This window comes from Astatotilapia calliptera, chromosome 14 (genome assembly GCF_900246225.1).
Source record: "Astatotilapia calliptera chromosome 14, fAstCal1.2, whole genome shotgun sequence".
NCBI classification, from domain to species: Eukaryota; Metazoa; Chordata; class Actinopteri; order Cichliformes; family Cichlidae; genus Astatotilapia; species Astatotilapia calliptera.
The window spans coordinates 9,535,675-9,557,355 of record NC_039315.1 but is presented as its reverse complement, the minus strand read 5'-3'; the positions used below and the strand labels follow the sequence as shown (position 1 = coordinate 9,557,355).

The window sequence follows — 21,681 nt, the reverse complement described above, 5'->3', positions numbered from 1 at the left end:
CTAACTTACCTATAGTGAGTCAACCCCAAAAGAAAATACAAACCTCTGACCTGCCTCCCTACCCGAAACAGGAGAAAAAGGTAATAAAAGAAACGGCTTCCCACCCCTACAGCTACCATGTCCAGATACGACTCTCTAAACTGTTTTCACTGCAGCCCGACTCTGTCACACGCCACGAAAGAGCCCCAAACGCGCAGCTCGCTGAAAGCAGGAAGTAGAAGGCTGCTGCCGGCCCCGTCAGGTCCCAATTTGTAGCTGGCCTCATTCCCTCTTCCACCAATGGTTAGCCTCCACCTGGAAACAGACATCACAGAGCACAGCACCACACAGCAACAATGACCTGGGTCATAACACCCCCCCATCTAAAATCAAGCATCTCCACCTTTTAAGAGATGCTGAATCTAGGTCTCTACTCGGGATAGTGCATCGGCCACAATATTATCAGCCCCTCGGAGATGCTGAATGTCAATGTTAAAATCCTGCAGCATCAAGGACCATCGCATGAGGCGCTGGTTGTTATTTCGCATGCGAGAAAGGAAAACCAGAGGATTGTGGTCAGTGTAGACAACCGTTGGTGGGGGGCTGGAACTGACGTACACTTCAAAATGTTGGAGGGCCAAAAGCAACGCTAAGGTCTCCTTCTCAATGGTGCTGTAATTCAACTGATGCTTATTGAACTTCCTCGAGAAGTAGCACACTGGGTGATCAATTCCCCGATCATCCTCCTGCAAAAGTACAGCACCGGCACCATACGCACTGGCATCCACCTCTAACTTGAACGCACGAGTAAAATCAGGGGTAGCTAACACTGGGGCACTGCATAACAGGGCTTTGGCTGAGTCAAATGCTTCCTGACAGTCAGAGTTCCACAAAAAGAGGTGTGACGGACTTGTCAACGCAGTCAAGGGAGTAACCACTGTGGCAAAATTTTTACAGAACCCACGGTAGTAGCCACACATCCCCAGAAAACGGCAAAGTTGACGGCGTGTTGTTGGTACGGGGAAAACCAAAATGGCCTGGACTTTGGCTGTGAGAGGGCGTACCTGCCCCTGTCCCACCTGCTTCCCCAGATAGGTAACCACAGCTTTGCCGAACTCGCACTTGGCAAGATTCACGGTCAAACAGGCACCCTTCAACCGGGCAAAAACTTCCCGCAGCGTGTCCATGTGCTCGGGCCATGTTGGGGAGTAAACTACAATATCATCTAAGTAAACCTCACAGCCATGGACACCCAATAGCACCGTATTCATCAGTCTTTGGAATGTGGCATTTCTTAACCCAAACGGCATTTCTTAACCCAAACGGCATCACCGTATATTGCAGGAAGTGGTCTGGGGTCACAAAAGCAGAGATCTCAGCCGCCCGTTGTGAAAGGGGCACCTGCCAATAACCTTTCAAGAGATCCAGCTTTGTGACAAATCTGGCTGAGCCCACCCGATCTACGCAGTCGTCTATGCGTGGGAGCGGAAAAGACTCCGGTTTACTGACGGCATTTACTTTGCGGTAGTCATTACAGAAGCGTGGAGTTTGGTCAGATTTAGGCACCAAAAGGGTAGGTGAACTCCAGGGGCTGAAACTAGGGACCGCAAAACCATTCTTCAGCAAGTATTCCACCTCCCTTTTCATAACAGCCCGCTTTACTGGGTTCACCCGGTAGGCATGCTGCTTGATGGGCCTGTGGTCACCAACATCTATATCATGCTCAAGCATGGTAGTTTGAGTTGGTTGGTCACTGAAAAGCACGGTATGGCCACAGATCAGACTATTTATGTCCTGCTTGTGGGGCTCATCCAAATAAAACAAATGAGCCTCAAGGTTTTCCAGGATTTTAGAATTCTCTAAGCGTGCCCCCAAACTTGGGCCTTGGGGCTCAAGCAACCCGTCCACCTCAGGTTGGTAGGAGGGGGATCCCACCGTCACAATAGGAGAACCTATGTCGACATGGCTCTTTTCACGGTCCACATATTTCTTTAACATGTTGATGTGACAGACCCGGGACTTTTTCCGCCTATCTGGGGTTTTAATCAGATAATCTGTATCACTGATTTGGCGCTCAACCTCATAAGGACCACTAAAGCGAGCCTGAAGACATGAACCCCCGATTGGTAGGAAAACCAAAACATGCTCACCAGGCAGAAAGGTACGCTTGAGGGCTTTCCTATCGTACCTCTCCTTCATATTACTCTGGGCATTAGAAAGCAAGCTGCGTGCCAACTCACACGCAGCGTGCAACCTCTCCCTAAACGAACTCACATAATCAAGTACATTGTGCGCGGGTTTCGGCTGGTCTGCCAGCCACCTCTCCTGGAGCAGACGTAAGGGTCCACGCATAGTGTGTCCAAAAACCAACTCTGCCGGGCTAAAACCCAGGGACTCTTGTGTGGCTTCTCGAATGGCGAACAGCAACAATGGCAGGCCCACATCCCATTCTGAATCAGTTTCAACACAGTACTTCCGCAACATGGCCTTTAGAGTCTGATGGAACCGCTCCAATGCCCCCTGAGTTTCTGGGTGATAAGCACTGGACACCCGGTGCTTAACAGACAGTTCAGACATAACTTGAGCAAAAACTCTAGACAGGAAATTAGATCGCTGATCGGTTTGAATGTATTTCGGTAACCCAAATGTAGAAAAAAACTGCACAAGTGCTTTCACAACGACCTTCGCCCTGAGTGATCGCAAAGGAATAGCTTCTGGGAACCGTGTGGCTGCACACATTATGGTAAGTACATACTGGTAACCTGCCTTGGTCTTCGGCAAGGGCCCTACACAGTCCACTATGACGTGTTCAAAAGGCTCACCTATTGCAGGGATAGGATGTAAAGGGGCAGGAGGGATGACCTGATTAGTGTCACGTTCTGGTACAGGGATTCAAACGCAGAGCGGTAAGGTATCTCCAAGGTGTAGTTTATTTACAGTGCCAGTGCAATATATGTACAGTGAAGGGATCCAAAACTCCGGGGGAATCACAGGGTAACAGTGCCAGTGCAATATATGTACAGTGAAGGGATCCAAAACTCCGGGGGAATCACAGGGTAACTCGCTCACGTCTTCTTCGCTCACACTCACACACGTTCCCGCAGCAGGGAGGTCGCAGGTCCGGGGGGGGGAAGATCTGAGGCAGACGAGAAGGCAGGTCACCAACTAATCACAAATCACGAATATGAAGCACAAGAGCTGTGAGAACACTAACGTTAGGGGTACAATCATTATAGTCAGCGCTCTTCAGCCAGTGCCATTGCAGCCAGAGCACGGGCAAAAGCAGAGGCTGCACGTGCTCAAGCACTATTTGCACAAAAAGAGGCAGATATGTTAAAAGCACAAGCATATATTGAGGAAGAACAACAAAAAGCAGCAGCTGAGGCTGCTAGGAAGAGAGCAGAGCTGCAAGCCAGTTTGCATACCTTGAGGCTTGAGAGCGCGGCTGCAGCTGCCATTGCTGAAGCGAATGTTCTTGAAGCAGCTGTTGAAAACGAATTTGGGGAGTTAGATCGGGTTAGCCTTAAAAGTGAATACGTTGAGCGTAATCCAAGTCCTGAACCTCACCAAAACACACAGTTACCAGAACTCATGCCAACTCTGATGCACCAACTACCAGTCGACAGTGATGAGATCAGCGAATACGACTTGCCTGTTCAGAGAACATCCAAATTGAGTCAAGATGCCACTCCCTATTACCCTCGTACTCAAAGCCCCTGCAGGACAGCCCCGTTCAAGCAAGAACATTCACACAGCTTAAATCCATCCAGGGATACCTACAGACACCAGACACAGTCACATGATATGAGACCATACAGCAGTAGCTACCAACCGCCTCAGTCTCATACAGGTGCTGCCAGGACTGACGAGCCCACTTCATCATCGACCACAGACTTGGCCAAGTATCTAATACGGCGAGAGATGATAAGCTCTGGGCTGTTAAGGTTCGACGATCAGCCAGAAAATTATTGGGCCTGGAAGCAATCTTTCCACAGTTCTACAGAGGACTTAAAACTGACGTCAAGAGAGGAGCTTGATCTGCTATGTAAATGGCTGGGACCAAAGTCATCAGAGCATGCTAAGAGGATACGAGCAGTCCACATACGGTTTTATTCCGTTCAGTTGTTAGTTCACCTGTAGTTTTTTAGAGTGGCCATTAGAGGTCACCCCACCGCTTTGTATGAGAGAGACTATGGGCAGGGAGAAACGTGGGCAAGGCACCTGAGCTTTTCTGCTCCAGATTACCAGCAGAGAAGTTGTCAATCCGTGAGAAGTGTGCGTTAATGAGCAACAGAACACACACACACACACACACACACACATGCCCACGCACCTAAGCCTGTATGCAATACCTGCTCCTCTGACAATCCCTGTTACCTTCAACTGTGTAAATGTAGCTGTTGCTGTTCTGAGAGTCTATTGTGCAAGTGGTGTGATATGCCCATGTAGAAAGGGCGGCACTGCAACGCTGGACTTGCCCTTACTCTGGGCTCCCTCTTTATTCTGGCAACTGGTACAAAGAAAACAGCACACAGTCTTCATTAACAATGTGCAAAGCAACTGCAACATTCAGTTCACCAGCTTGGGAGTTTTTTTCCTTTTCTTTCCAAACATAACACTTAACAAATGACTAAGATATATTTATACAACACAACATCAACAAAGTCTTTCTTTTAAAAGTTCTAGCTGAAACCAAACCTGTGATCGTATAGTAGCAATATTATTTATTTATTTTTCTCCTTTTTCCTAACCAACAACAACAATAACATATAAAAACAGCTTTTCTATTATAAAACAATCATCATTGTTCATCTTTTTTTTTTCCTATACAACAGCATCAATTAAAACTTATACTTAACAGCGCCTACCTGGTACAAAGAAAACAGCACACAGTCTTCATTAACAATGTGCAAAGCAACTGCAACATTCAGTTCTGTTAAAAAGAATTAGAGCAATTACAATCTCATAGAGAAGCATTAGAGCTAAGTGCAAGTCAAAAAGCACCCAACTAGCTAACGAGTATTAGCTTAGCATGCTAACTAAAAATGCTACTCGTGAATAAAGTTACTACCCATGCATCAAAATGCCTGTAACTTTCAGGATACATGCTAGTACTGCTTACAATCAAAATACATGTTGACAATTACCACTATGAGAGTGTTTTCATTAATACAATTACAAAATTGACAACAGTATCGCTCACTAGCACCTACCACCAGCTTGGGAGTTTTTTTCCTTTGCTGAGGCATGCGCTGTGCAGCAATTTGGAACCTTAACAGTTGCAGTTGCTGTGTTTGTCCACCAGGTGGCTCCAACTATTCACAAAGCACATCAATTTTGAGGAAATTCATTAAGCTATTTTCTAACTCTGTTACATCAAGTCAATACAAAAGTCTGCACTATCCTCAGTATCTTCATTGTCTCCCTTCTGAACATTCATCCGGGCCTTGAGCAGTGTTCTGGCCGACACTCCGGGGAGTGGTAGCGGCAAATCTGAACTAGCACCTTACAGTCCTCCCAGTCCAAGCTATCTACCCAACATAGATATTGACATTTTCATATCGGAATTTATCCTGCAACATGAACCATGGGTAATGGAAGTATCGATATTTCAGGATCGCTCTGTACATCACTACTCCTCAGTTTTAGAATAAGACAGTAGACAGCGGTGAGGAGGAGAGTGCAAGTGCGTCACAAAAACACGCAAATATGACTGACACCCGTAAATGAAGCAGCACCTGACTGCAGTTTAAAGAAGAAGCAGGTGCTAACTGAGAAGAGATTCAGCCAATCCAAGCTGAGGCATTTGATTTTTCTGAATGTCAACCTGCACTGAGGACATACAGTTTGGCTACTAAGTTTGGTTCTGTGGATTTCTGTTTTGTTTTTGTGTTAAATCAAAATTAAAAGTTTAATTAAAATATTACACAAATGTAAGAATGCCTGCTTTTGTAACAGAACAAATACACAAAATAAGGGAATTATAAGGCTTCTCATAAAAACGCTAAATGCAAAAGGTTTTATCAACACACAAATCATTCATATTTGCCAAGTAAAGATAAAATATGAGGCTACAGATGATAATAAATTAAGAGCCAATTGGTAGCCAAAAGAACCGGCTCTTCTTTGGGAGCCATGCCACAAGAGCCGGCTCCCATCACTAGTTTATACAGTTTTGTAATTGAGAGACTGCTCCATTCATTTTGGGCATATCATTTTTGAGCTGGAAGCCCAGAAAGCTCCTTGGTGCTTAACAGGCTAAGCTCCAGTTTTTAACCTCAAACAAATGGTCAGACTTAAAGACTCAATCAAAAGCTAGAAATCGCTCCCCGTTTTGTTATCTCCCATAACCCACCCACCTGTCCCGAAAGCTATCTCGGATCTAGTACCCTCATAACTCTCTTACCTCTTCTGCTACATGCCTTTCCTCTTTTGAATTTACTCTAGGGTACCAATTTCCACTGTTCTTTAAGAATGAGATTGAGCTGGCAGTTTAAATCATTCAAAGCACATGCAGCATGCCCAACGGGTTTAGATCCATACGCAGGTTGCTTTGTGCCACAGCCGGTAGTGGCAATATGTTGACCGGTGTATTGCCACTGCTGACCACGACAGAGACGTGGTTCAAGGATAAAATAAATAGCAGTTTATTAACAACTATTTAAAACATCCCATAAAAGCATTAACAGGTGGATCAATATACATATATTCTAAAAAGTTCAGAGCAGAGGCTTACCAGTGGGTGACAGAGATGCCAAATGAGGACGAATAAAAAAAAAGAGAAAATCCACCGATAAATGTGCAGCACACTGTCACACACTCACACTCTAGTGCAGCTCAAACAAAGGTGTGTAGTACACCAAGGGTCCCACCACCAAGACACCCCAGTCACTTCCACTTCAGGCCCTCTGCATCTAAATAAAAGAAACAAAAGAAAACTATAATGGATTCAAAACAAACTCGATATACACCCCCTGTGGCTAGCCCAACCACAGAACACACTGGTGATAGAAAAGTAGCTAGAAAACGGGCCTCCTTCCAGTGGTGCAAAGCAAAAACAAAAGGTTACAAATCAAAACATTCAAAAACCAAATATACATCGGAATGAATTAACCCTGTGCTCGAAGCAGACGGCATCACAATATCACTCCAAATCGTCATCCGTCCGACAATTCTAATTGGATACTTCGGTCAATTAACATGCACGTCCGCAGGCTTCCATATCTGGCATGTATGGCGCCACTGTTCTCTGAATTATCCACTTCTATAAAACTGGCAGCAACAGGGAAAAGAAAATCCCAAACAGGAAAAGGAAGGCAAAGCAGCAGCACTTCTGTTCTGTTAGCTGAGCGTAGAATAGAAAAGGCGTAGCGGCCCTGCTGTAAAGCTACTGGCCGCCCACTAAGGCCCACACTTCCTGCAATACATAATGAGTGTTTACTAGAAAAGAAAACAATAAAAGACAGATTGTGAAAAATCAGAGTTACGTACCAATTAAACGGCGTCACCCGATTTATTAACACAGTGGATCATAGGAGGCTTCTGCACCTACGACCTATAAACAACATTGGTTTACCACTGAGTGAAATAATGTACGCCCTGCACCGAATAAACACATACCAGCCACGATGGAGGCTTCAGGAAGGTAATCCACGGGTGATCTCTGTAACACAAACAACAACCAACATGAGTACTGCCAATTCAGGCTGAGGCAACAACAACATGTACGCAGCTCCTACCTGTAACACCGGGAGAAGTCAGGTGACCGAAAGGAGATAACAGGTACACGATTCGGGGATGCTCAGATGGCCACTATTTATACTAGTGCCCCCTAATGCGCCTGACTAAAAGTGGGATCAACCAGAACATTTAATATTCCTTCTGCCACATTAGCAAGGCCTGCGGGCATGATGGGTTGTAACAGCACTTTTATTTCTTCTATCTCATGCATGAGAAGGGACGTCAGACACGGGGCACTGAGAGTGTCTCTGACAATGAACAGTCCAGCTCCTCTTTTAAACACAGTTGCAATACACAAGGCCTTTCACCGTTGTTGTTCACAACTTAGATCTAAAAAAGGATTCCACTTTCCACTACCTGTTCTCCCCCACTCTGGCTTCTTCCTGTGTTAATGCCCCCCCCCCCCACAAGAAAATTAAACATAAGTCGCTCAGAAAATATAAGTAAACTTAGAATATAATTTTAAGGAGATTCAAACTGTCCAAAAATATAAACCCTGAGCTTGAAAATAAAAAGCATCTGGACTTTAAGTTGTTTGAAGTTGCTAAGGTCAAATGGTGGAGAGTCCCAGATTTAAATGCTGTGGGAGTGTTCCCCCAACAGGGACAAAAGGACACCCTAATGATCCTCTACCTAATCACATGAACCAAGGTGTGAAAACGGGTGTAGGTAGGTCACAATCAGCCAAGGTTTCGGGTGAGCTCATTGTGAAACCTAGCCCCACCCTATCATATGATTTCCTGAGATCAGATGGCCCAAGATGTGAGTGGGCATTAAGTGAATAGTAACCTCATAAATTGCAAATAAAAGTGCAATAAACTACAGAAAAATTGAAAATTGTTTATGGTTTTTTGCATATAGTTCTAGTTAGAGAAATTTAAGAGGTTTGTCCCTCAAAACTGTAAATACAAAAAAGTTGCACAAAATAGTTTCCAACCACAGGAAATTTATTTTGAGTGTCTTAATAGTTTTATTTTTGAGATACACCAATTTTTATATACTGCAGGAAAAACAAAAGTAAATATTATAATGCAAATTTGCAAAGAAAAACCAGCATGTGTATCAAAATAAACTATTTCCAGCAGTGCAATTTGAGTTCTAAGCATCCCAGAAACTATACAGAAAAGCATAAAGTTGAACATGACTTTTAAAAACACCGGTATAAGCTTATAAGGCCCTGAAGGTTAAAAAAAAAAAAAAAAAAAGCCTACATTGATGTCACTTCTGGTTTTGGGTAAGTAATGGTGGACATGCGATAGTTGTGATGATGCCTATTCCAACGTAGGAAGTGTTATGAACAGCTGATCGGATCGGCAAAGCGTGTTTCTGGAATATTATGTTTTTGTTGCTGCAAGTGTTTTTTGTGCAGTTGTTGCAACACTATATGTGTAAGAAACCGTGACCTAGGACTTTTGTTTTATTTTCACTTGCTAAATACGGGACAGATTTGACTGGGGAAAAGAAAGGGGAGAAAGAAAGAGGGAAAGAAAAACAGTGGGGAAGAGGGACGGGGATAAAGGGCAAAAAACAAAAACCAACAAAATAAGCAGACAAAAAATACACATATCAATCACCTGGATCACCTGTTGAGAAAGAAAAAAGAAAACAAGCATTTAACAAGGGATAAACAACATCACGATGATCTATGGGAATATAATAGTAAATACTAAGTGTTAAACATTATTGTGCAGCACGTAAGATCGACAGCGCACAGTGTGCTTTGAGGTAGGAGCCAAAAAGGGTGTAGTTTGTGTGTGTGAGCACCCGTGTGTACACCTGTGAGCATGAGCGCGCTTGTATTAAAAGGTTCCTTCATGTAATGATCTGCTAGAGGGTGTGGGGAGCCACAGCCCCGTCCTCCAGGGTATGAAGCAGGTATGGAGGAGATCAAAACTCCAGACATCCAGAGGCCCCCAGAACACAGGAGACCAAGGAAGACCAACAGAGGGGCAGCCGCGCCACCATCCCAGAAAGAGCTGAGGAGAGTCCCAGATGAGGGGTCACTCAGCAGTTGCCGAGCAGAAGCCAGGGGGGGTTGCAGGTTCTAACCAAACTTAGAATATAATTTTTACCAGATTCACACTGTCCAAAACATAAACCCTGGGTCAGAGATCAAGGATGGATGATAAAGTTTGTAATGGTAAATGTCCTGTATTTGTATAGCGCTTTTCTTAGTCCCTAAGGACCCCGAAGCGCTTTACAATACTTTCAGTCATTCACCCATTCACACACACATTCACACACTGGTGATGGCAAGCTACAATATAGCCACAGCCGCCCTGGGGCGCACTGACAGAGGCGTAATCCCTCCAAAACCGTAACAACTTAATTTGTTACAGCTAATAAATATAAGGAATTCTTCTTTCTACAAGAACAAAGTTTCTATAGAGATAATATCTTAGTGTCTGAAATGAATTTATTTAGCATTGTCTTACATTCTGATCAGTTACATATCCCTGATTTTCATATTCTCATGTGTAAATCATGAAGATCTAGATTAGATTAGATTAGATTAGATTAGATTAGATTAGATTAGATTAGATGAAACTTTATTAATCCCTCGGGTGGGTTCCTCCGGGAAATTCAGTTTCCAGTAGCAAAGCACCGAAAGAAGTTGCATGTTACAGATACATTAAGCGGAATGAGAGTAAGGATATAAGCATAAATACACCATATATACACATATACACATATATAGATACAGAATATACAATATGGATAAATAGGATTGCTCATTTGAGTGAGTATATTGCACAGTGATTATTGCACAGTCGAATATAAGAAAAAAAAGACAAAACAAAAAACAAATATTGCAAATATTGCACAGTGTATCTGGCAGAAGTCATTAATTAGTTTCCCACCTGTTTACTTGACTCCATCCTTACCAAACTATTCAAATGTGTCTTGTGTTTACAAGCTTTTGTACACTGAATCTGAATGTTATGTGTTTTTATGGTTGCAATTTATCTCAGAATTTATCTCAGAATCTAGTAGAGAGATCAATCAGAATAAAAATCAGAATCTCTGAATTTGAAAAGGGCCAAAGCTTTGATTCGAACCCGGGCGGCTTCTCTCAGCCAGCTTATCCCAGTGAGCTAAACCGGCGCCTTTGTATATGTGAAATTTTCTTTAAACGAACTATTAAAATACTACATAGAATGTAGTTAATCTTAATCAAGTACAAAACTATTTGTTATTTTGTCGTTGCTTCATCTGTGATGGATCTACTGTCAGTTTTAATAATTACCATTAGTTAAGTTAATATTTTCAAAGGTGCAATTTCCTTATGGTGATAGCTTCTGTTTTATAGCAACTCTAAAGAGCCAAAGTAAAAGTAAATTAAAGTATCCAGCCATCCTCATCTTACCTTTGGGTGGATGGGAGCATGGTTCTGCAATCTCTGGGGATATGTAAATAGAAAATTGTCTATGCCACAATGCAGTGTCACTGGATGACGGAAGTGCAGAGTGAGAATGTACGGTTCTTATGAGGCTTAAAATGTGAAAGCACAGGTGCTTTGTCATCAAAGCCAAACTGTCTGTTTAGCTGGGCTATTATTTTTTTATAATCACTGTCTACTGCTGCTAAAGATTTGAAATATCTTTAACCACCTTTTGCTTTGAGAGGTGTTTTTTATTTTTGTCTTTTTACTTTATCAATTCCAATTTGAAACTTATTGTAATTTAATTTTTTTAATATGTCTTTACAGAACGCGTCAACCAAACTAACACATTTTATTATAGGTGGGTTTGACACAGTCAAAAGGCCTGTAGCAGTTGGTGTGGTTATGCTGATAACTTATTTACTAGCTGTTACTGGCAGTTTGGTCAATATCATCTTCATTGTTTCTGACAAGCAGTTACATAAACCAATGTATCTTCTGATTTGCAATCTTGCCGTTGTTGACATACTGTATACCTCTAGTGCCACTCCAACAATGATCGCGGTTCTTCTTGCTGGTTTTAATACCATATCATATGTGGAGTGTTTAATTCAAATGTGTGTTTTCCAGCTGGGATCAACAATGGAGATGTTTTCTTTAACAATTATGGCATTTGATCGATTAATAGCTATAATTTATCCTCTTCGGTACCATAGTTATTTAACAAATACACGTATAATGGTACTTACATACATTCTGTGGATTGTTGCCTCTGGTTTTGTGGCTGCTTCACCTGCAATAGTTGTCCCTCTCCCTCACTGCACCTTGAGGCTTAGGTACACTTTCTGTGACGCTGCTGCTGTATTACGAACCACTTGTGTTGACCCAGAGAAATATTTCAATCAAGGTGCCAGTAGGTTATTTTTTCTGTTATTTTTCACATTCGTTTTCATTTGTCTTTCATACTGTGGGATCTTGTTTTTTGTGAAATTATCATCAAATAATGACAGAATGAAAATGGGAAGCACTCTTGTGAGTCACCTGATTTGTGTAATATGTTTATACTGTCCCATTTTTATCCTTGCTATTTTGACCAGGTTTGGTGTGGTATTAACTCTTGAAGAACGCCAAGGTTTATTAATTGGCACCATCCTCGGTCCATCTCTTGTAAATCCTTTTGTGTATTGTCTTAGGACAAAGGAAATTAAAAATAAGATTTTTAAGATACTTAGAAAGGCTAACACAGCTAGAGTCTTGTGAACTGTGAGTACACTTACTTTTAAAATGGGCAGAAATGTTGGAATATTCATATGCATTTTTTAAACTTTGTCCTGGTCAGATTTGTGAACTTTTGAGTCCTATTTATGTGAGAAGAATCAACCTGTAAATCATTACACTTACAGTCATATTTAAAAAGTAGATTGAAGATTATTTTCTTACACAACAAAATTTTGAAAGACAAAATGTTCCAATTCACTGTGGCACATTTGAGTTTTGGATTAAATGCACTGACAGCTCAAAGAGCTTACGATTCAAGTAGTGAACAGGCAATTTCTCTCATTTATTCTTTATCATGATTATTTGTTGTTGTTTGTGAGCGACACTGTTTGACACTAACAATTTATGAAGTAATTACTGTGTTGTTTTGAACCAAAATAATGTTTGTCATTAAATTCTGGAATGCCTGAGAAGAAAAGGTTAAATTGTTTTGTTTAGTTGTTTTAAATGTTTGTTTTGTTTTGTTTTTTATAAGTGGGTGAATGACAACATTCTTAAAACAGTAGGGAATTGACCAGATAACAGTGCGAGAATTATTATAGTGAGCACACATGGACTGAAGGGAATTTTTAAACAAAGTTAAAGATAAAATGTGAAGAGAAATGGGATCTTTTTATTGATTCAACTACTTTGACTGCTCAGATAAAAATGTTTCTTAAATAACAAACTCAGCTGGGGTAGGAACAGGTAACAAAATGAAAGTTGCCAAAAGGAGAAATATGAATTTTCATATGAAAATATGAAAAGAAATGTGTATAAAAAAAGTACAAACATTTTCATTTTCAAATATGGCAAGTTTTACTTATGGGCGGTCACCATTTAAGGTTGCACAGTTTTCATATAAACAACTGAACATTGTCTGGTGATACCTATTCTGTAATTTCAATAGCTTACAATAGATAGCTCATGCAGAATCAGGACATCTCAATCCGCTCTTCATCATTGCATAAGCCATTTATTTTTCTTATATTTCATGCATTCTAAAGTCTATACAACAAACACAAAAAAGAAGCTTTTATTTTCAATGACATCATTGCTATCAATAAATAGGACAATAAATAGGACTTTGTGCTTCTTACTTCTTACAGCTCACGCTGCCATTGCTCTTCCCGTTTGGAGCAGCAGTATCAGTCGGTGACCAAAATGGACTTTTTTCTTTCACCTCACCATAAACCAGAGACCGTTCGCCATAAATCTAACCCAAAGACTGTATTTTGTGATGACATTCTGGACTATCCCATTACCACTTGTTACCATGCTGCTTCTAAAAGGACTGCTTTGCCCTAGGAGGCTCAATTCAATTCAATTCAATTTTATTTATATAGCGCCAAATCACAACAAAAGTCGCCTCAAGGCGCTTCATAAATACAAAGAAAAACCCAACAATCATATGACCCCCTATGAGCAAGCACTTTGGCGACAGTGGGAAGGAAAAACTCCCTTTTAACAGGAAGAAACCTCCTGCAGAACCAGGCTCAGGGAGGGGCAGCCATCTGCTGCGACCGGTTGGGGTGAAAGAAGGAAGACAGGATAAAAGACATGCTGTGGAAGAGAGACAGAGGTTAATAACAGATATGATTCAATGCAGAGAGGTCTATTAATACAAAGTGAGTGAGAAAGGTGACTGGAAAGGAAAAACTCAATGCATCATGGGAATCCCCCAGCAGCCTACGTCTATTGCAGCATAACTAAGGGAGGATTCAGGGTCACCTGATCCAGCCCTAACTATATGCTTCAGCAAAAAGGAAAGTTTTAAGCCTAATCTTAAAAGTAGAGATAGTGTCTGTCTCCCGAATCCAAACTGGAAGCTGGTTCCACAGAAGAGGGGCCTGAAAACTGAAGGCTCTCCCTCCCATTCTACTTTTAAATACTCTAGGAACAACAAGTAAGCCTGCAGTGCGAGAGCGAAGTGCTCTAATAGGGTGACATGGTACTACAAGGTCATTAGGATAGGATGGGGCCTGATTATTTAAGACCTTGTATGTGAGGAGCAGGATTTTGAATTCAATTCTGGATTTAACAGGAAGCCAATGAAGGGAAGCCAAAACAGGAGAAATATGCTCTCTCTTTCTAGTCCCTGTCAGTACTCTTGCTGCAGCATTTTGGATTAACTGAAGGCTTTTCAGCGAGTTTTTTGGACATCCTGAAAATAATGAATTACAGTAGTCCAGCCTGGAAGTAATAAATGCATGAACTAGTTTTTCAGCATCACTCTGAGACAGGATATTTCTAATTTTAGAGAGGTTGCGCAAATGGAAGAACGCAGACTTACATATTTGTTTAATATGTGCGTTGAAGGACATGTCCTGGTCAAAAATGACTCCAAGGTTCCTCACAGCGTTACTGGAGGCCAAGGTAATGCCATCCAGAGTAAGAATCTGGTTAGATACCATATTTCTAAGATTTTCAGGGCCGAGTACAATAACCTCAGTTTTATCTGAATTAAGAAGCAGAAAGTTAGCGGCCATCCAGGTCTTTATGTCTTTAAGACAGTCCTGCAGTTTAACTAATTGGTGTGTGTTATCTGGCTTCATGGACAGATAGAGCTGGGTGTTATCTGCATAGCAGTGAAATTTATGCTATGTCTTCTAATGATACTGCCTGAGAGAAGCATGGATAATGTAAACAGAATTGGTCCTAGCACTGAACCCTGTGGAACTCCATAACTGACGTCAGTGTGTGAAGAGGACTCTCCATTTACATGTACAAATTGGAGTCTATTAGATAGATATGATACAAACCACTGCAGCACAGTACCTGTAATACCTACAGCGTGCTCTAATCGCTCTAATAGGATATTATGGTCAACAGTATCGAACGCTGCACTGAGGTCTAGCAGGACAAGCACAGAGATGAGTCCACTGTCAGAGGCCATAAGAAGATCATTTGTAACCTTCACTAAAGCTGTTTCTGTTCTGTGATGAGCTCTGAAACCTGACTGAAACTCTTCAAATAAACCATTCCTCTGCAGATGATCTGTTAGCTGTTTGACAACTACTCTTTCAAGGATTTTTGATATGAAAGGAAGGTTGGAGATTGGCCTATAATTAGCTAAGACTGCTGGGTCTAGAGATGGCTTTTTGAGTAAAGGTTTAACTACAGCCAGCTTGAAGGCCTGTGGTACATAGCCGATTATTAGAGATAGGTTGATCATATTTAAGATCGAAGAATTAATTAATGGCAGGACTTCTTTGAGCAGTTTTGTAGGAATGGGGTCTAAAAGACACGTTGATGGTTTGGAGGAAGTAATTATTGAAGTTAACTCAGAATGATATATTGGAGAAAAAGAGTCTAACTTAACATCAATGGTACTAAGAGTAGCTGTAGATAATATTGCATCTGTGGGATGATTATTGGTAATTTTTTCTCTAATGATAAAAATTTTATTTGTGAAGAAGTTCATGAAATCATTACTAGTTAACGTTAAAGGGATGGTTGGCTCAAAAGAGCTCTGACTTTTTGTCAGCCTGGCTACAGTGCTGAAGAGAAACCTGGGGTTGTTCTTATTTTCTTCAATCAGTGATGAATAGTAAGATGTTCTGGCTTTGCGGAGGGCTTTCTTATAAAGCAGCAAACTATTTCTCCAGGCTAAATGATGATCCTCTAAATTTGTGACACGCTATTTCCTCTCCAGCTTATGAGTCATCTGCTTTAGGGTACGTGTTTGAGAATTATACCACAGAGTCGGGTACTTCTGATTTGAGACCTTAGTTTTCACTGGAGCTACAGTATCCAGAGTCGTACCGTACGTAGTGAGGAGGTAAAAATTATTAACAAGATAATCGACCTCTGTTGGAGTAGTATTCAGGTAGCTACTCTGCTCTATGTTGGTACAGGGCATTGAAGATGATAACAGTGGGTGGATTATATTCTTAAACTTAGTTACAGCACTTTCAGAAAGACATCTACTTTGATAAAGTCTACTCTCCACCGCTGTGTAATCAATTATTGTAAATGTAAATGTTATCAGGAAATGATCAGACAGGAGAGGGTTTTCAGGAAACACTGTTAAATGTTCAGTTTCTATGCCATATGTTAAAACAAGATCTAGAGTGTGATTAAAGTGGTGGGTGGGTTGTTTTATATTTTGAGAGAAGCCAATTGAGTCTAATAACAGATTAAATGCCATGTTGAGGCTGTCATTTTTAGCATCTACATGGATGTTAAAATCACCCACAATAACCCCTCCCCCACATTGGACAATCGGACCATCTCTCCCTGTTCCTCACACCTCGGTATTCACCACTCATCCAACGTGTGAGACCTGCTGTGAGGACAATTAAAGTGTGGCCAGAGGGGACAGACGCAGTGCTCCAGGACAGATTTAAAAACACAGACTGGAATATGTTCACCCACACAGACCTGGACCAGTACGCCTCATCTGTACTGGATTACATCTCCAAAACCACAGACAGTGTCACCACCCAGAAACGGATCACCATGTACCCCAACCAGAAGCCTTGGATGAACCGGGATGTTCGTCTCCTCCTGAAGGCCCGCAACACTGCCTTTAGGTCAGGAGATGCACACGCCTACAGTACAGCCAGGGCTAATCTAAAGAAGGGCATCAAAAAAGCCAAACACCATTACAAAAAGAAGGTAGAAGAACACTTCTCCAACTCCAACCCCCGACGCATGTGGCAAGGACTCCAGACCATCACAGACTACAGGACCACCAAACCCTCCCCCGCATCCTCTGATGTCTCCTTCCTCAACGAGCTCAACAACTTTTATGCTCGTTTTGAGCGAGGGAACCCCACAACCACAACCAAAGCAGACATGACGCCAGACCACCAACCTATGACTCTCTCCCCCACCGATGTAGGAGCGGTGCTGAGCAGGATCAATGTCCACAAGGCTGCAGGCCCTGATGGCATCCCCGGGCGTGTTCTCAGAGCGTGTTCTGGGGAGCTTGCAGGAGTGCTCACAGACATATTCAATCTGTCCTTGGCCCACGCTGTGGTACCGGCCTGCTTCAAATCCACCTCCATCGTCCCGATACCCAAAAACTCCAACCCATCTTGCCTCAATGATTACCGCCCAGTAGCACTCACCCCCATCATCACTAAGTGCTTAGAGCGACTGGTCCTAGCACACTTCAAATCCTGTCTCCCCCCCACCCTGGACCCCCACCAATTCGCATACCGCCGGAACAGGAGCACAGAGGATGCAGTCTCCATCGCAATGCACTCTGTCCTCTCACACCTGGACAACAACAACACCTACGCCAGAATGCTGTTTATAGACTTCAGTTCAGCATTCAATACAATCCACCCCTCACAACTCATCAGGAAACTGACAGACCTGGGTATCAGTTCCCTCATCTGCAAATGGTTACTGGACTTCCTGACCAACCGCCCCCAACATGTCCGGCTGGATAACCGCTGCTCATCTACCATCACAATGAACACCGGTGTACCACAAGGCTGTGTGATGAGCCCTTTCCTCTACTCCCTCTTCACCCACGACTGCAGACCTGCTGATGGTTCCAACACCATCATTAAGTTTGCAGATGACACCACGGTGATTGGCCTCATCAGTGACAACGATGAGGCCGCCTACAGGGAGGAGGTGGATCGTCTGGCTGAGTGGTGCGACAGAAACAACCTGCTGCTTAACACCGAGAAGACCAAGGAGCTCATCGTGGACTACAGGAGGAATGCTGACCCACATCCACCCATCCACATTAAGGGGACGGCTGTGGAGCGTGTGAGCAGCTTCAAGTTCCTGGGAGTCCACATCTCCGAGGATCTCACCTGGACGACCAACTGCTCCAAGCTGGTCAAGAAGGCTCACCAGCGCCTCTTCTTCTTGAGGACTCTGAGGAAGAACCACCTGTCCTCAGACATCCTGGTGAACTTCTATCGCTGCACCATCGAGAGCATCCTGACCAACTGTATAACAGTCTGGTACGGGAACTGCTCTGCCTCGGACCGGAAGGCGTTGCAGAGGGTCGTGAAAACTGCCCAGCGCATCGCCGGAGCACCACTTCCTGCCATAAAAGACATCTACAGGAAGCGGTGTCTGAAAAGGGCTGGGAAAATCATCAAAGACCGCAGTCACCCATCACATGGACTCTTCACCCTCCTGCCCTCTGGGAGGCGCCACAGGAGCCTCCGGACTAAGACCACCAGGTACCGGAACAGCTTCTTCCCCACAGCTGTCAGACTCCTGAACTCTGCCTCCTGACATCTGACCCACGTTAAACTCATGGACTGAACATACACACACCCACAATGGACAACTGTACCCTCAAACACAATAATAACATGGACTGAACCACCACTCACAACCACTAGCACTTTATATAGCCTCTGTAGAAACTATCTACACCCTCACTTATCTTAACTGCACTACTGTATAGCTCTGTGTAAATAATCATTCTGTACATTCGATAATCTTTAATCCTACAACCAGGGCTGGACTGGGACAAAAAATCGGCCCGGGCATTTTGACTAGAGACCGGCCCACCAAAAATGTGACGTCATTCAGGGGTAAAACCGCAAAGGATTCTGGGAACTTGTGGCAAGAGGTACTAGCGCATGCAGGCTTTCAATTGAGCTCAGTTACACAGCGATAAAAAGAAACACAAAAAATGGCAAGAAGCTGTTGTATTATTAACTGCAATAGCCGGTGTTGTGCCAAAAAGTCTGCCAAAAACTGATTGCTGGTATTTAAATTGCTATGAGTAACTTGTTGGGCTATAATATGTGAAACATATGTCAAATGCATCCCTCATGGATGACATGAAGTCATCTCTCCATCTCTCTCTGCTGCTCTTCTGTCTCCTCTGTCACAGACTTCTCCACTTTAGATGATAAATCAGCCTGGTGCAACATGTAAGGATTGGCACAATTTGTTAAGATTTTGAGGAGTTTGAGAAACTAACCTGAAGCATAAAATAAAATTTACTATCAGTAACTTCATAGCACCCGCCCAGCAGTATATAAACTCCATCATGCTAGCTAGTACGCAGTACCAGTTATTCTAAGCGCCTGTAAAAAGTCAGCACAACGAAAACAAACTACAACTAAACTTGGTTTATATCTGACACAGACAGCAGGTCATAACTTCTTGCCTGAAGTTCAGTTCCTCTGCCACTATGACCGGCGGCCGCCTCGGTCTCTCCTCCTCTTGCCTCCCCTTTCCCTTATCCACCTGCTGGCCTCCACCACTTGCTGATGTTGCTAAATCTGTGGAAGCTATGCCATAGCTACCGCCAAACAATTCAGTTATTTTTACACATTTGGCAGCGTCTGCCTGAAGGGCTCGTTTCTTTTTGGTCCTAATTTTTTCTGCACCTTCTTTCCTTTTTTTGTTCTCCATTTTCTTTAGTTCGTCTATAAGGTTGCTAAACAAGGGGGAGGGTGCATCCGACCTCCTCGGCTGTAATTGGTCCAGCCCAGAGTCAATCATGACCAACTGGCCAATCCAACACCTTTCATTATTTATACCCTTCCAAAAAAAAAAAAAAAATCGATCGGCCCATAAAAACAAAAAATCGCCAGCGGCCCACCGGGCAAATGCCCGGTATGCCCGATGGCCAGTCCAGCTATGCCTACAACTGTTTACAACTTGCATAGTTCCCATTTCTGTATAGCTGTATATCCCAGATTCTGTAAAGTTATTTATTTCATATTCTGTATAGTTTTTCATATTTATATCCTGTTCATATCCTGTACATAGCTTGTACTCACTACAGCCTGTACATACTTATAGTTATAGAATATTCACAACATACTTCATACCGTGTACATTATAACATACCATAATAGACCCATTTCTGTAATATACTCACATATCTATATTATTGCTAATATATATTGTAATATATCTATATCACTAAAGCACTTCTGGATGGATGCAAACTGCATTTCGTTGCCCTGTACCTGTGCATGTGCAATGACAATAAAGTTGAATTCTAATTCTATTCTATTCTAATTATTTTACCTGAGCTCAGAACTAAATTAGATATAAAGTCTGAGAAATCAGACAGAAACTCTGTGTAAGGCCCAGGTGGACGATAGATGATAACAAGCAAGACTGGTTTCTGAGTTTTACAGCTGGGGTGAACAAGGCTAAGCATCGGGCTTTCAAATGAATTAAAAGTCTGTCTTGGTTTTTCGTTGATTAATAGGCTGGTGTGAAAAATTGCTGCCACACCGCCCCCTCGGCCTGTGCTTCGAGATTTCTGGTAGTTAGAATGACTCGGGGGTGATGATTCATTTAAACTAACATAATCATCCTGCTGCAACCAGGTTTCTGTAAGGCAGAGTAAATCGATTTGTGGATCAATTATTAAGTCATGTACTAACAGAGACTTGGAGGAGAGAGACCTAATATTTAATAATCCACATTTCACTGTTTTACTCTTTGGTTCAGATGTGGATACTGTATTTTTCTTTCTTTGTAATTGTTTATGTTTAAGTTTTTTGTTGCTGGTTTTTAGTTTATTTTTTGTCTTTTTGGGAGCTGACACAGTCTCTATGGAGATGGGTTTTTTGGGGGGTAGCAGGAGGAGAGAAGCTGCAGAGAGGCGTGTAAGACTGCAACTCTGCTTCCTGGTCCAAACTCTGGATAGTCATATTTTGGGGGGTTTAATAAATTTGTCCATATTTCTAGAAATGAGAGCTGCTCCATCCAAAGTGGGATGGATGCCGTCTCTCCTAACAAGACCAGGTTTCCTCCAGAAGGTTTGCCAATTATCTATGAAGCCCACATCATTTTTTGGACACCACTCAGACAGCCAGCAATTTAAGGAGAACATGCGGCTAAGCATGTCACTCCTGGTTTGATTGGGGAGGGGACCAGAGAAAACTACAGAGTCCGACATTGTTTTGGCAATGTTGCACACCGATTCAATATTGATTTTAGTGACCTCCGATTGGCATAACCGGGTGTCATTACTGCCGATGTGAGTTATGATTTTACTGAATTTACGTTTACCCTTAGCCAGCAGAGTGTTGAGTAATTGCATATGAGAGCATGAGGGTGGGAATGGATGTTTGTATCTGTGTGTGCCTGTATGTCTGTGTTCATATGTCAGGTCGGGTATCAGACGCCACCTCTCTGGGGACATCTCAGGCCCTCCAAGGTATGGAGGCCTATCTCCACCCACCACTTCCCCTGCATGTGGCAGACGCCCTCAGACATCGGTGCGTTGGTGGTTCTTTGTGTCCGGGGATGGGCGTCCAGGTATACACCGGCTCACTCCTTGGTGACTGCTTATCGGGGCCTGGAGCCTGGGGCTCGCTTGGGCCACTTCGGGGGTGGGGTGCCCTCGGCCTCTCAGCCTGGGGCTC

General features: G+C 42.8%; 1 protein-coding gene and 1 long non-coding RNA gene across 2 annotated transcripts; one reads left to right on the top strand and one right to left on the bottom strand.

Annotated features, from left to right (window-relative positions):
- Positions 1-2,717: 2,717 nt before the first annotated feature.
- On the bottom strand, positions 2,718-7,756 carry LOC113036468 (uncharacterized). Its single transcript, XR_003274459.1, has 5 exons — positions 7,719-7,756; positions 7,600-7,642; positions 7,471-7,534; positions 3,405-3,463; positions 2,718-3,115 (listed from the first exon to the last, which is right to left on the bottom strand). It is a non-coding gene; the product is annotated as an uncharacterized LOC113036468 (long non-coding RNA).
- A 3,660-nt stretch (positions 7,757-11,416) lies between these two features.
- On the top strand, positions 11,417-12,361 carry LOC113036554 (olfactory receptor 10G4-like). The gene has a single exon (XM_026192971.1). The coding sequence runs from the start codon at positions 11,417-11,419 to the stop codon at positions 12,359-12,361; it is 945 nt and encodes a 314-aa protein (XP_026048756.1).
- The last annotated feature ends 9,320 nt before the right edge of the window (positions 12,362-21,681 follow it).

Bases quoted from the DNA above. Each gene is read 5' to 3' on its own strand.
- LOC113036554 (XM_026192971.1), top strand. From the start codon at position 11,417: ATGTCTTTACAGAACGCGTCAACCAAACTAACACATTTTATTATAGGT.